General features: G+C 30.6%; 1 protein-coding gene across 3 annotated transcripts; it reads right to left on the bottom strand.

The window, feature by feature from the left end:
* Window positions 1-2,020: 2,020 nt before the first annotated feature.
* LOC114406434 (ribose-phosphate pyrophosphokinase 1-like) lies at window positions 2,021-11,382 on the bottom strand. 3 transcript variants are annotated; one of them, XM_028369136.1, is made up of 9 exons: window positions 11,240-11,382; window positions 10,940-11,131; window positions 9,236-9,484; window positions 7,697-7,840; window positions 6,385-6,552; window positions 5,703-5,772; window positions 4,562-4,643; window positions 3,954-4,113; window positions 2,021-2,332 (listed from the first exon to the last, which is right to left on the bottom strand). In XM_028369136.1, exons 1-9 carry the CDS (start codon window positions 11,348-11,350, stop codon window positions 2,090-2,092), a joined length of 1,419 nt encoding a protein of 472 aa, XP_028224937.1. In that variant the 5' UTR covers window positions 11,351-11,382; the 3' UTR covers window positions 2,021-2,089. The 3 variants fall into 3 exon arrangements, with proteins under 3 accessions (XP_028224937.1, XP_028224938.1, XP_028224939.1); XM_028369137.1 differs by lacking the exon at window positions 2,021-2,332 and adding an exon at window positions 3,176-3,575; XM_028369138.1 differs by lacking the exon at window positions 2,021-2,332 and adding an exon at window positions 3,176-3,505.
* Window positions 11,383-12,910: the final 1,528 nt, after the last annotated feature.

Genomic DNA, 12,910 nt, shown 5'->3' with positions numbered 1-12,910 from the left:
TACAGGAGACCATCTTCCTTGAATCAGATAAAATTATTATATGCTATAAAACTCTCTAAATATTTAACACAACTACATATATAAGATTCAACCATATTTATTTTAATTTGAAATCCTATAAAATTATTTTACTAAGAAATTATATAAATTATTTTTAAAGAATGCTTATAATGAAGTTAAATTTTTATAATAAATATTAATTTAAATATAATTAATTCATATATTTATTATAAAATAATATGTTTAACAACTTCAAATATGAAAAAGTTGTAGATTAATATTTACATAAAATATTATTTTTTCACATAATATATAATCAATTTATTAAATATTTTTTACAAATATTTTTAAATTAATTCATTAGTAATATCATAAATTGAGTTAGTTTTTATTTTTTTATGAAAGATTCTACAATCGGGCAACAAATTTGTTTCTCCAGTATTTAACACAACCTCACACATAAAACTCAACAACATTTTTGTTTTTACTTTTAAATCCTATAAAATCTTTTAGAAATTGTATAAAATAATTTTAAATAAATTTATAAATATTTTGTTCAATAAAAGTTATTTTATGTGGTTGAAATTTTTATACTATAATAATTTAAATAATATATTTATTACAAGATAATATTTTGAGTCTATTGTAAAATTTCACATATATAATAAATATATTATATAATTTATTATATATTTTGAATAACATATGTTGATGAATATTTAGATGATAATTCTAATTTTTTTACATAAATATATTGTAATTAATTTATCAAATATATTTTATTATAAAATCTTATAAAAATTACAAAATACTTTCAACAATGACAGTAAAATTGTACCAAAAAAAAAAAATTGGACAACACATGTTAAAATAACACTAAAATATTATTACCCCTAATAGAAAAACACAATGTCCTAGCCTAATTCCCGAATTCTCCTTATACAAAATCTATTATTCTAGATTTTGGGGTGTATTAGATTAGGATTTTAAAAGACTATATTAGCATAAAAAGTGTTGTGGATTTTAAAGATTATGTAGGAATATTATAACTTATCAGATTTATTTACAAGATTTTTATGATAGTTTTGGATTTTAATGAATTTATATCATAAAAATTAAAAGGATTTCAAAGAACTTTATAGATTTATAAGATTTGAAAGGATTAAATGAATTTTTAAAAACATATTCAAAATTACAAGAGTTGGTGAAAAAATAATAAGGAATTATGAAGTTTGGATAAAAAAAAGTAAAGTCAATATATATTTTTTTCATCTTTTAATAGTTATTTTAATTGTAACTTTATGTCTTCTTATACTAGCATTTCTTTCAATAACATTCTCTCTTTCTCACTTTTGAATTTGAACAATAAATTTAAAATTATATGTTGATTTTCTATTTTTTTTAATTACTACAATGATAAATCTAATGACATGTTCAAAGGAAATGCAATAATTGGCATATACTAGAAGAGAGTAGTGAGGGTGAAAATTTAGTATAAGGGTTATTAAGTTATATGGATGACGAAATTAAGGGTGACACTCACAAAAACATTGAATCAGACATGTGATGGGTATAATCGGTATAAGAAAGCATGATTAGTCTTAGCATATAAGACAAACATTAATTTAATTTGATATTTATTTTATTCCAAAAAGAGAAATATATACGTCACACGTATCTTCAAAAATATTAAAGAGAGAAGAAGATATGGGTAATGAGAGGAAAATAAAGTTTGGAAATCAATAAAAAAATCTAACAATTTCAAGGATTTTGATGAAATTATTTGATAGATGTTTTATATTAAAAAATCTGATGAAATCCTTCTTAAAAAACAATCCATCAAAGTTTGTATATTTTTTAATACCAAAAGACTTTTTATAAGTTATAAAAAAAATCCTAATTGAATATCATCGGATTTTATTGTCTTTTTTAAAAAAATCTTAAAAATTTTAATTGAATATCACAAAACTTATTTATAACATTTAAAAATTCTGATTAAATAACACAATTTTTTTTATAATTTTTTTTTAAATCCTAATCCAATAGACTTCCTTCCCTTGGTATATCCTCACATTATGGAACTCCCTACTTAGTTCCACACGCGCACAACACAGGAGAATAATGTGATTACCAAACACAGTCCTACGACACAAAGCAGAATCGATCTTTTTCTTCTCTTAACATCAAGCTTCTTATGTAGTTTATGATTTTCTTTTCTTGCCTCTTCAAGTTGCTTCTGAGTCTCATCCCTACATTTCTCTTCCTCTTCTACATCCTCATCCTCCTTTACATCTTCATCTACCCATTTAAAAAGCTTGCACGAGTTGGGTTTCTACAAATCCAAAGAAAGAATTTTGGTTATTTTAATACAAATTTCACCGACAAAAAACAAACATATTGGTCATGTAAATCAAAAAACAAAATGTAAACATTTCATTTAAGACATCTCCAAAAGCTTCTTCCATGGTTTGCTTCACTATCGAAATTCTCCACACAAAAAGTACCTTCATCTTCTCCTTAACGAAAACAAAACCATTGTGGCAAAAGACCTCAATACTCTACTAACATCAAGAGTTGAAAACACCATGATTGAAACTCGTGAAGCACGACTAGACCCCTTGTGTGATGAACATTGACCTTCCTTGCTCTCTCTAGATATCATGCCCAGGTGATCTCTCTTTTTGAATAAATTAGGGTTTTTAACAAAATGATGCTTACATAGTAAAACATGTGTCTATTAAACCAAGTCATGGAGATACACGTGGCACATGCAGGATTGTACACCTTTAGCCATATAAGCAAGGTTTTGTAATGCTTTTTATGATGAGGATTAAAAGTGTCTTTCTAAAAAAAATTAAGTTTTAATATGAGAAATAAAAAATCTAACTTGCCCAAATTTGAAGAAAAAAAAAACATTTAAGCCTGCAATTATACCTAACAGTAAACAATTCAACAAAAAACATAAAGTATTTAACAATTGTATAAAATACTGCATGCAGTCCACTCAGTCCCGAGAAACAACTATGCATACCAACATGCCTGTCCGTTTGAAGGGAAACGAAGGAATTAGAGGTCCCGATAATTTTCCCTTTGCATAATTAGAATCAATTTTACTAACGTTAAATTGTTCGTTTTAGTTTGCATTTAAATAAATAAATAATTCAAAACTTCAAAGTATGCAAAACATATATATGCTTGAGCAGGTTTAATTTTGAATAAACTGTTTGCTATGAATACACAAGGACAAGGAATTAAATGTCTGAGAACATAGCCACACAATTCAATACCATTCATGTGGTAAAATTCACCATTTTTACTTAAATCTGTAGTAAAGGAAAAAGTGAGACGCCACGCTACTTCCAGTGTGGATTTGCAATACCCTATAAAATGTATCTTGTACGTACAAAAATCTCCTGAGACAGCCCTCTATAAGGCGTACTTAAACAAAAGCTTTCACTATGAATGGACTTTACAATTCTGCCGCTTGTTACCACAGTGTCATAAGCTGGAACGAGCATACCAATGATACAAATTGTTCAATCAATGCCCAAACTTGAATAAGGTTCAATTCCACCCTGACAAACATAAAAGAAAGAAGAAAAAAAGTTTGCAATATAAATCTAGTCTTGGCACCCACTCTATCCCATACAAAAGTACAAGTTCTAGCTTAACTGAAATTTTGTTTAACAAAAGAGCAAAGGGCGACATACTACTCTGAATAGAAATCAAATCTAACACTAAACATGCAATTATCAATACAATTTAGTGATGAACAGGAAGACACAATTCTGTATAACATAACGAATTTTTTTATTATTTTGTTAGAAAAAAAAATAGATAAATATATGTACGCAAGCATGCATGTGCAAGAGTATTGAGTGTGGTTTCGTTTTCTCTATATCATGAATGAAAAATAACTAACTAAACTTATTCTACAGAAATATGCTACTCACTGAGCAATCATCATGAACACGCCAAACAGTCTCGCCCAGAAGGTTTGCCACCGACAAGACAGTTAATTGAGGGAAATAGTTCTGTTCTGCCACTGGAATTGTATTAGTTATGATAACTTCTTGGAACAAACCACTTGACAACCTCTCAATAGCAGGAGGACTGCAAAGGCAAGAATGAGCACAAGTCAGGAGTAAAATACCTTGCATCAAAACTTCAAAAGACATCATTTTACATTTGTACTGTTAACCATCACTCCAATACATACATAATATATACATCAATGTCACTCGAAAAGAAGAGAACAAACATTAGAAATCTTATCTATCTTCACAAATACAAAATCCTTATTTGGGGTCGGAGGTGTAGAGGCCAGAAAGGAAATGAACAAAGTAAATAGGAATCAAAGAACTTGAGTTCTGTACCAAAACAACTTGTGTCAACTGATATATGCCAAAATAATGAACAAATAACTCAAATATAAACATCAAGAACAATCTGATGATAATTGGCCATAGTAGCAGATTCACCACAAAATGCCACCATAAAAGTGTTTTGCTATATACCATAAGTTGAAATAAGAGATTTATAAATATATCAGCCCTTATACCTGAAAACAGCATGTGTAGTGCATGCATAGACTTCTCTTGCCCCTTCTTGATGCAACAGAGCTGCACCTTTGGCAATAGTCCCTAAAGACAAAATCAAATTTTATTGAGAGGACCATTGATAAGACTTTGCTAGTCATACATGCTGAAGTAGGACAAAGAATTGAAATAAGCAAACAAGACTCTTAGAAGTGAACGCTGTCCCTTGTGGCATAAAATTTTTAGCTAAAACAATTACAATGAAGGAATAGACTGGTAGGTATACTGCCAAGGAACTAACTCTTTTTGAAGTTTAAGCTGTTAGGTATAGAACCAGTGGCAGTAAATGACTTTAATTTCTAACATGCTCTCTCAAGCAAAAGCCCATAGCACTCAACTTTGGACAAAGTGCAAGCTCAGAATAATTGTGTAATAATTTAACTAAATGTGAAGACAGGAGCAAGAATCAAACTCTTTACACTTGGTCAATAGTTCATATATGTATTGGCGCTATGTCAAGGAATGAGAAATAAAAAGAGGATGTCACAACAGCAAATACAACTGAATTTGGATTCTCTCATTCTAACTCCAACCATGGCAATGTAATTTTAGAAGAGAGGTAGCATAGGTTCAACATTCCTGAGTAGGATTTCACAGTTGTGTCATCTCTCTCCTAAATCGACAAGAATATATTAGGAAGTTAAATATAATTTTAATGTAAACAAGAATATCAATTACATTTCTTAATTTGTGTACAACTACTTCAAAAGACAAAGTAAATAGGAAATGTATCACATAAAGCACATTTATTGATTAAGTGACTGAAAACCAAGAGCAACAGACCTCCAACTTTACTACTCAAACTTAAAATTACCTTTGCTGAAGCTAAAATAAAGAATCTTGCTAATCTATAATGATACAGTTTGTCAGTTTCTCAACAACATGAATTATCACTTTGGATATAATTCGGCAGAAGTTTACTACGTACCATTTACCAAGAAAGAAAGAAAAAATTATCCATTTTACTTGAAAGAATGTAATGATAATGAGAGAGGAAGGAAAAAGCAAATGCACAAGTCTTGAGGGACTAATCAAAGTGATTATATGGTCAGAGACAAACTATCATTATTGCACTCACACATCAAGAGTTTTAAACAAACTTACCAGCAGTATCAATCATGTCATCAACCATAACTGCTACCTTTCCCCTTACATCACCAATCAAATTCATCACCTGCAAGATGAGATTCACCTAATTACAAAGCCTATAGATTCTTTAATTTAGAACTATAAGATATGATTTATCATCAGTTTTAAGGGAACAACATTGGTCAGTGGTCGACCCTCAGAGAACCCTTGATAATCGAAAAAGATGTTGTATATGAATTGCTTACATATTCCACTGATACCTGAATCTTTATAACAATGGTACAATTCTAAGCATCTAGATGTATATATGTTTGGCTGGGTGGGTGAAAGAACTGAAATAATTTAATAAATATGATGTCATTTAGTTCAACCATTGGTCTAGTTGATTATATATTGCCCAAGCCTGATTTTAAATTGTTGTTGGTCTTAACAGATGTGACAATTTGATATGATCTCAAAAATAACAAAGGTACCACTCTTTGCAAATGGGAAAATTAACACACTACCAAAAGTCTTATTTGTATATTTCATTCTACCAAGAGTCTTATTTCATACTAAATTATTTGTATATCATAAAAATTCTAATCATCAAATTCTGTATATTTCAATTTCATACAACCAAGAGTCTTATTTTGAGTAATTGAATCTGAACCATTATAATTGAGACGTCTAAACTCAAACTTACGAAGAATCATACCTCAGCAACATTATGCCCATGGCGCCTTTTATCAACAATAGCTAAAGGAGCATCAGATAATTTTTTGGCAAAAGCACGTGCTCTGGCAACACCACCAACATCTGGCGAGACAACTACCAAATCATCTGAACAAATAGTCTTGCTGGCAAGGTAATCAAGTATAACAGGCTGGCAGTGGCACAAAAGAACATATAAATAACCACTGAAGCAAATTACATTGACAGTTTCAAGGTGAGAACTTCTGGTCAATCTATCATTAATAAAATTCAATACAAAGTGAATATCATTAGCACTAGCAGATCTCAACTACTTTTATAGAAAATGACAGGTACCAATTGGAATACTATATTATATGTTTTCCTATAATAGTGTTACACAGGAGTACTGGAAATCCTCCAAGAACATCAATTTGCTAACCCCAAATATTAACAAATCCACCTTCTCAAGAACCATACAAGCTTAGACTTCAACATACATCTTGCAGTTAAACATTCTATTTTCTTAGACAAACTGAACAGCAGCACAGGCCAGATACTTCTCATATTGCCACTAATCACAATCATTGTTACAATTACGCATTAGCAATAAGATCAACATTTGTTTAATCTAACCCGCCCCCAAAACAACATTTGATATAATAAAATTGCAAGGGTCTCCATCCCAAAATTTATGTAGCTCAACAGCAAATAACCAATCAAAAAGATACCATATGGGTAGCTCAAAGGTCTATTAATAAGAGAGCGATGTCAAGCAAAACATTAGAGTCCATGTGTGACTGAACTGGGAAAAATAAAACAATAGAAGATTTTAGCACGTCTAAAGAAAACTAGATTTGAAGTTTCTTTACTACAGAAATCGTAAATTTAAATGATACCATATGGGTAGCTCAACAGCAAATAACCAATCAAAAAGATACCATATGGGTAGCTCAAAGGTCTATTAATAAGAGAGCGATGTCAAGCAAAACATTAGAGTCCATGTGTGACTGAACTGGGAAAAATAAAACAATAGAAGATTTTAGCACGTCTAAAGAAAACTAGATTTGAAGTTTCTTTACTACAGAAATCGTAAATTTAAATGATCATATAACTATAAACAGTAAAATAAGCATGTTTCCAGAAGGTTGTCCCTTCATTTCAATTCAGACTTGAGATGCATAAATACAATAAATTAACAAATTATTGGATGGACTATCAATTACAAATTACAAATATACAACACATCCAAGCCATGTTTGTTTGAGTTTAATAGATTAAATGCTTTTTATTCTTCCATGCTATTACTATATGCTAGTGACATAATAATCCGTTACCTGGCCATACACATGATCAACTGGAATATCAAAATAGCCCATGGACTGCCCAGAATGGAGGTCACAAGCAAGTACACGATTTGCACCTGCTTCTGTAATTAAATTTGCTACAAGCTTGGCAGCAATGGATTCACGTCCTTGGGTCTGAAACAGTAGATGCAGATAATGATTAAACTCAACTTAATTTGGATGTTGGATATTTTAAGTAAATAATGAACCTTAGTTGTGACAATTTTTCTATAGCACTATACAAATAATGCTAGGTAACATATTTAGAGCTAACAATTTTATAAATTCAGCCATTGCATTTTTGCAGTTACAAATAGAATGTGGTGGTTCTAGTGACTTAGATAACATCATTACAACCAAGCAACGATGCACAAATACACCAAAATGACTAGTATATTCATATTATAAGCACCTATGATACAGATACTCATTGCTGAGTTGGCTCTCAATGTATTTTAGCAATTTTTTCATTTTCTTCTTGAAGGCACAATTGCCCAATGTATGTTTTGCATATTTTCTCATCAACTCTCAAAGGAAATTATTAGATACGAAGTCATACATGAGCCTTTGTATGTGTCCGATTCAGCTTATTTTAAGGAAATAATTACTTATTTTAGCCACCATTCTAAAAATGCTTTTAAAAATCAAGGTTTTTAAAACTGGACCATGACTGAATCAATGAAGGTACTGGCTAAAGGTTCAATGGTTCAACCGTAGTTGAACCGTGATTGAACCGTTTTCATATTTTTTAATATTATATAATATTTTAAGTAATAAAAAAATTTAAACTTGTAAAAAATTAGGATCTAAAAAATTATAAATTAGTAGAAATGACTAAATTATATGTTATATTGATAAAATTAATAATAGTAAACAAAATAATTGATACATATGTGAAATATTTAACTTATATATTTTTATTTATTTTTAAAAAAGAAATTAGATTAAATAAAAACTTAAAAATAAAAAAAAAATTAAGACCGGTTCGATACTAGTTCTCTGTGCTGGTTCAACTTTGGTTTTCACCAGTTTAAACAGTTATGAAATGTGTCCCTTTTTTTATGAGTGTTCGGGGTTCCTGGTGGAACCGGCCAGTCCGGTCCGGTTTTCAAAACATTTGATGAATGATGATTGACAAAAAGTCTCCTCTTTGGGCTTATTACCAATTGAGATAGAAACTAATGAAATGGGAGGAAGCACTAATCATAATCAGTGTTAGAAATGTTACAAACTGCAATAACTAATAAAATGGATCACATTCAAAGGTTAAGAAGCTTCAGATATGAGTTTTATGTAATAAATCTGTTTTTTACATCTTGTTATTGATATGTTCTATTCTATCATACCTGTATCTTATGTTTTTAGAAAACTGACATATTCTGGTTAATGGATAATTGTATCAGAATTTATGTAACTTAGTAACAAAAACACAATTACAAGACAAGCCTGGGGAGAATATGGTGGAATAAGAAGGACAAAACTTCATCAGAAATAATAAATATAAATGCATATGTAAGCTGACAAACAGACCTTTCTATCAGCTCTGGCATATCCAAAATATGGAATGACAGCAGTAATATTTTTGGCTGAAGCCCTCCTGCAGGCATCAATCATTATGAGAAGCTCCATAAGATTCTCATTTGCAGGAGGACATGTGGGCTGCACAAGAAACACATCACACCCCCTGACACTCTCTTGCAGCTGGACATATATCTCACCATCAGCAAAACGCTTTATCTTAATTTTTCCTAGCTCCAGGCCCAGGTAGCATGCAATTTCCTACTTAAATACATGCAAAATCAAACATTTCAGAAATAATTAGAGACTATCTGGTGTATAACATAAGACTTCAAATATTAATAAACAACAAAAGTATATTAAAGGAGTACTATACAGTATATGCATTCATTACAGACCAAAAAGATTACTTCCATTTTACATAAAACACAAAAATAGAGCACAACAAGAAATGGAAAATAAAAAAGAGTGGTGTTTGGTTTAGCTTCCATTTTCAATTTTAACTAACATGTTTTCACTAATAATTACGAAAATATCACCTTATTTTCACATTGTTTCTAGCTTAAATAATTTGCAAAAAAAATGTTAAACCACAACAAAATCTTGGAAACAGAAAACAAGTTGATCTTTTTGCAATCATTCATTAACAAAAATACATCAGATGAAAATGAAAAAACAAAAAAGAAATTCTATTCACCCTAAGCTAGCCAAAAAACAATTGTAATTTCTATCAAATAGCATGCTAATCAGAACTGCAGAGTAGTTTACCCTTAAAAAAGGTACAAAAACTTTAGGAAATAGTTTGCACACAAATTTCCATATATAAGATGGAATGAAATGAAACCTATCGATGGTCTAAAGGTATCTATTCCATTTCCATCTCTTTCCATCCAATACCTCTTTTTATTGCCCAATATGGGAGGCATGGGATTAAATCAATTTATTATTTACTAATCTCCTTATGCTCCATTTGTATTGAGTTCAGAACACAGTTCATGAAAGCAACAAATTTCCACATGTTTGGGAAATCATACCACACAAATCAAGCCCATTGTTCTTTGTCTCGTAGAGCATGCACATCCAGCCAACTACTAAACATACACGTGCTTATGCCTTACCATTTTATTCACTTCCCAAACAAACTTAGATAGAGTTCCTTATGTGCTTTTGGTGCGTCACCTCAATAACCAACTCTTCAATGCAAAATTTTATTACATGGACTACTGAGGTAAAACTCTAAGTACTCTAAGACTCTGTTCGGATAAAATTTCCTATTTGATAAAAGAAAACAAGAAAATAAAATGAATTAAACTTCTCCTATAACTTAAATTCAACTTATGTAAATGATCAAAAAATTCAACTTACGTACTTTGACTTTTATAGAAGTTCTCTCATCTAACTTATCTAAAGGCTGAGATACATAAATTGATTTTAACTTACAAGAGAAGCTTAATCCATTTTATCTTATTATTTTCTTCTTACCTAAGTTCTGCTAGAAAAGTTTATCCAAACAGGACTAATTCTGATAAGCACCTAACGAACAACACTAAAAGCCTCCTATATTCCAAAGTTACAATGATGTGAAGTATGAACTATAATTTCATTCAGTCATCACACTTCGTATATCCAAACACAGCCTACGATCAAAACTAAACACTAATTTCACTGCTCCAAATTTCCAACAGCAAAAACACGAATCGTTTTAAGAACCGCGACCTGAGCAAGAGCCGGATTGGCAGTGCCGGAGAATATCCGGAGGCGAGTGTCGTTTCGGTTAACCAAATCCTGAACACGCGCGTTTGGCGCCACGACGTAACTCGGAATTGCGTTTCCGCTTCCGCTGACTACGAACTCGCTCGCGCTCGGCCTTCCATTCTCCAACTTCACTGCTTCGATCGCCTTGCTACGCTGAAACCAAAATTCTTCGTTCGGTTATCAAACGCGCGTTTCGTCAAACACTTCCGAGTGAATAACAAATCAATGAAACGAAGAGGAATGAAAGGTTTTGTTACTTACGACGCCGTTTCGGAGAGAGATGCGAGTGATTGGAGCGAAAGCGAAACGAGGAGTGATGATCCGAGAGAAGGAAGGAGAAGAAGTGGGAGCGGAGTGAAGCAGAGTGGACATTGCGTTTCGAAACCTTTGGACTCGATGCTCAATTTCAGATTGGGTTTCTTATTTATATGTATATATTTTTTTTTCATTTCATTTCATTTATTTTTTACTGCATTTGCCTGCTTAAGTTTTTCTTCACAAGACATTCCCAAAAATTTATTAAAAATCATATTTCCTCCGTTGTAATCATGATGTAAGAGAAAAAAATATCCTAAAATAATTATTATTTTAATTTTTTAAGATAACATTAATTATATTATTTTATTTATATTTTTTATAATATTAATGACAAACAACAAAATATATAAAAGAACTAATGATAATATAAAATTAATTTTATAAAAATATCCTTTTCCTTTATCTATTTATTATTTTTTTCCTATGTAAAATAATCTAAAATTACTATTATTTTGAAATAGAAAAAAATAAGATTTTTGAGAAATATTATTTTTCTGCCATAAAATTTTACCACTCTGAGAAAGAAGCAAGTATAACTAGGATGTATAATAAATGGTGTGACATAAAGAAAATATGTCATTTTGGATGAAATATGTTTTTTTGGAAATTTGTAATATATTATTCCTATACTTTTTTGAAAACTTTTAATTAAATCTATAAAGATATATAATTTTGGTCTTTGATCTTCTATAATTTTATAATTGATTTCTTGAAGTTTAGTTTAACACAACTTAAAATTGCTAGAAAAATAACAATTTACAGTGATTTTAGGACCTAATTACAAAATTAAAAAAAAATCAAGAACTCAATTATATTTTTTAATTTATACTGATATAGTAAACCTATAAGGAAAGAAGTGTATGTGAATATGAAGATGAAAGAAAGGTATTTTGTTGACAGAACCCATGAGATCTTCAATTATAGACATCAAATCGAAGAATTTGACGCCATTCAGCATGTAAAAAGAAGCTCATCTCAACCATCAATGAAGAATTCTCTAAATACTATGAGATAAGAGTGTGTTTCGAAATTTTTACGAAGAATTTAAATTTTTAGAATTTTAAAATAGAGTTTTAAACAACTAAAAATATGAAATTTTAATTTCCTTCTAAAAGGTGAGAAGTTGAAATTCTTTCCTTGATAGAAGAACCTTCCAAAACGTTTGTTTATTTCTTTTATAACCTTCATCATCTCTTTTACCTGAAAGTTCCTGAAATCTCGTTCTCAAACTCGCGATTCTTTCCACACGTCAATGATCCTTTTCTTCAAGAAACACTGTCTGAGTTCGCGGAGCGTCGATCGGGTGCAGGCGTAGGGGAACATATAGAATTGCACCCGTCAGTCAGGGGAGTAGTCATCGTTGTCTATCATGCGGTGGAGGTGCTCGCCGGTGCAGAGGACTTGGATCATGCCTTGCGTCGTTGACGAAATGTTGTGGTTGGGTATGGTGGTGTACGCCGTTGTGTCCCGGTTCCCATGCGACTTCCCATGCAGCATCAATATTCTTCTCTTTGGAAGCACATCAACCATATCTTCTCTTCTCTTTGCATTCATTTTCTTTCACTCTCATAATTTTAATTTTTTATATCCAAACACAAAATTTTGAAAATAAAA

This window comes from Glycine soja, chromosome 3, assembly GCF_004193775.1.
Source record: "Glycine soja cultivar W05 chromosome 3, ASM419377v2, whole genome shotgun sequence".
In the NCBI taxonomy this organism is placed as follows: Eukaryota; Viridiplantae; Streptophyta; class Magnoliopsida; order Fabales; family Fabaceae; genus Glycine; species Glycine soja.
This window is presented reverse-complemented; position numbering and strand designations above follow the sequence as displayed.

Bases quoted from the DNA above. Each gene is read 5' to 3' on its own strand.
- LOC114406434 (XM_028369136.1), bottom strand. From the start codon at position 11,350: ATGTCCACTCTGCTTCACTCCGCTCCCACTTCTTCTCCTTCCTTCTCT. The intron at 7,841-9,235 runs GTCTGTTTGTCA...CTACTGTTTCAG, and splicing joins ATGCCAGAGCTGATAGAAAG to ACCCAAGGACGTGAATCCAT. The intron at 4,644-5,702 runs GTAAGTTTGTTT...TTTTGTCTTTAG, and splicing joins TGACATGATTGATACTGCTG to GGACTATTGCCAAAGGTGCA.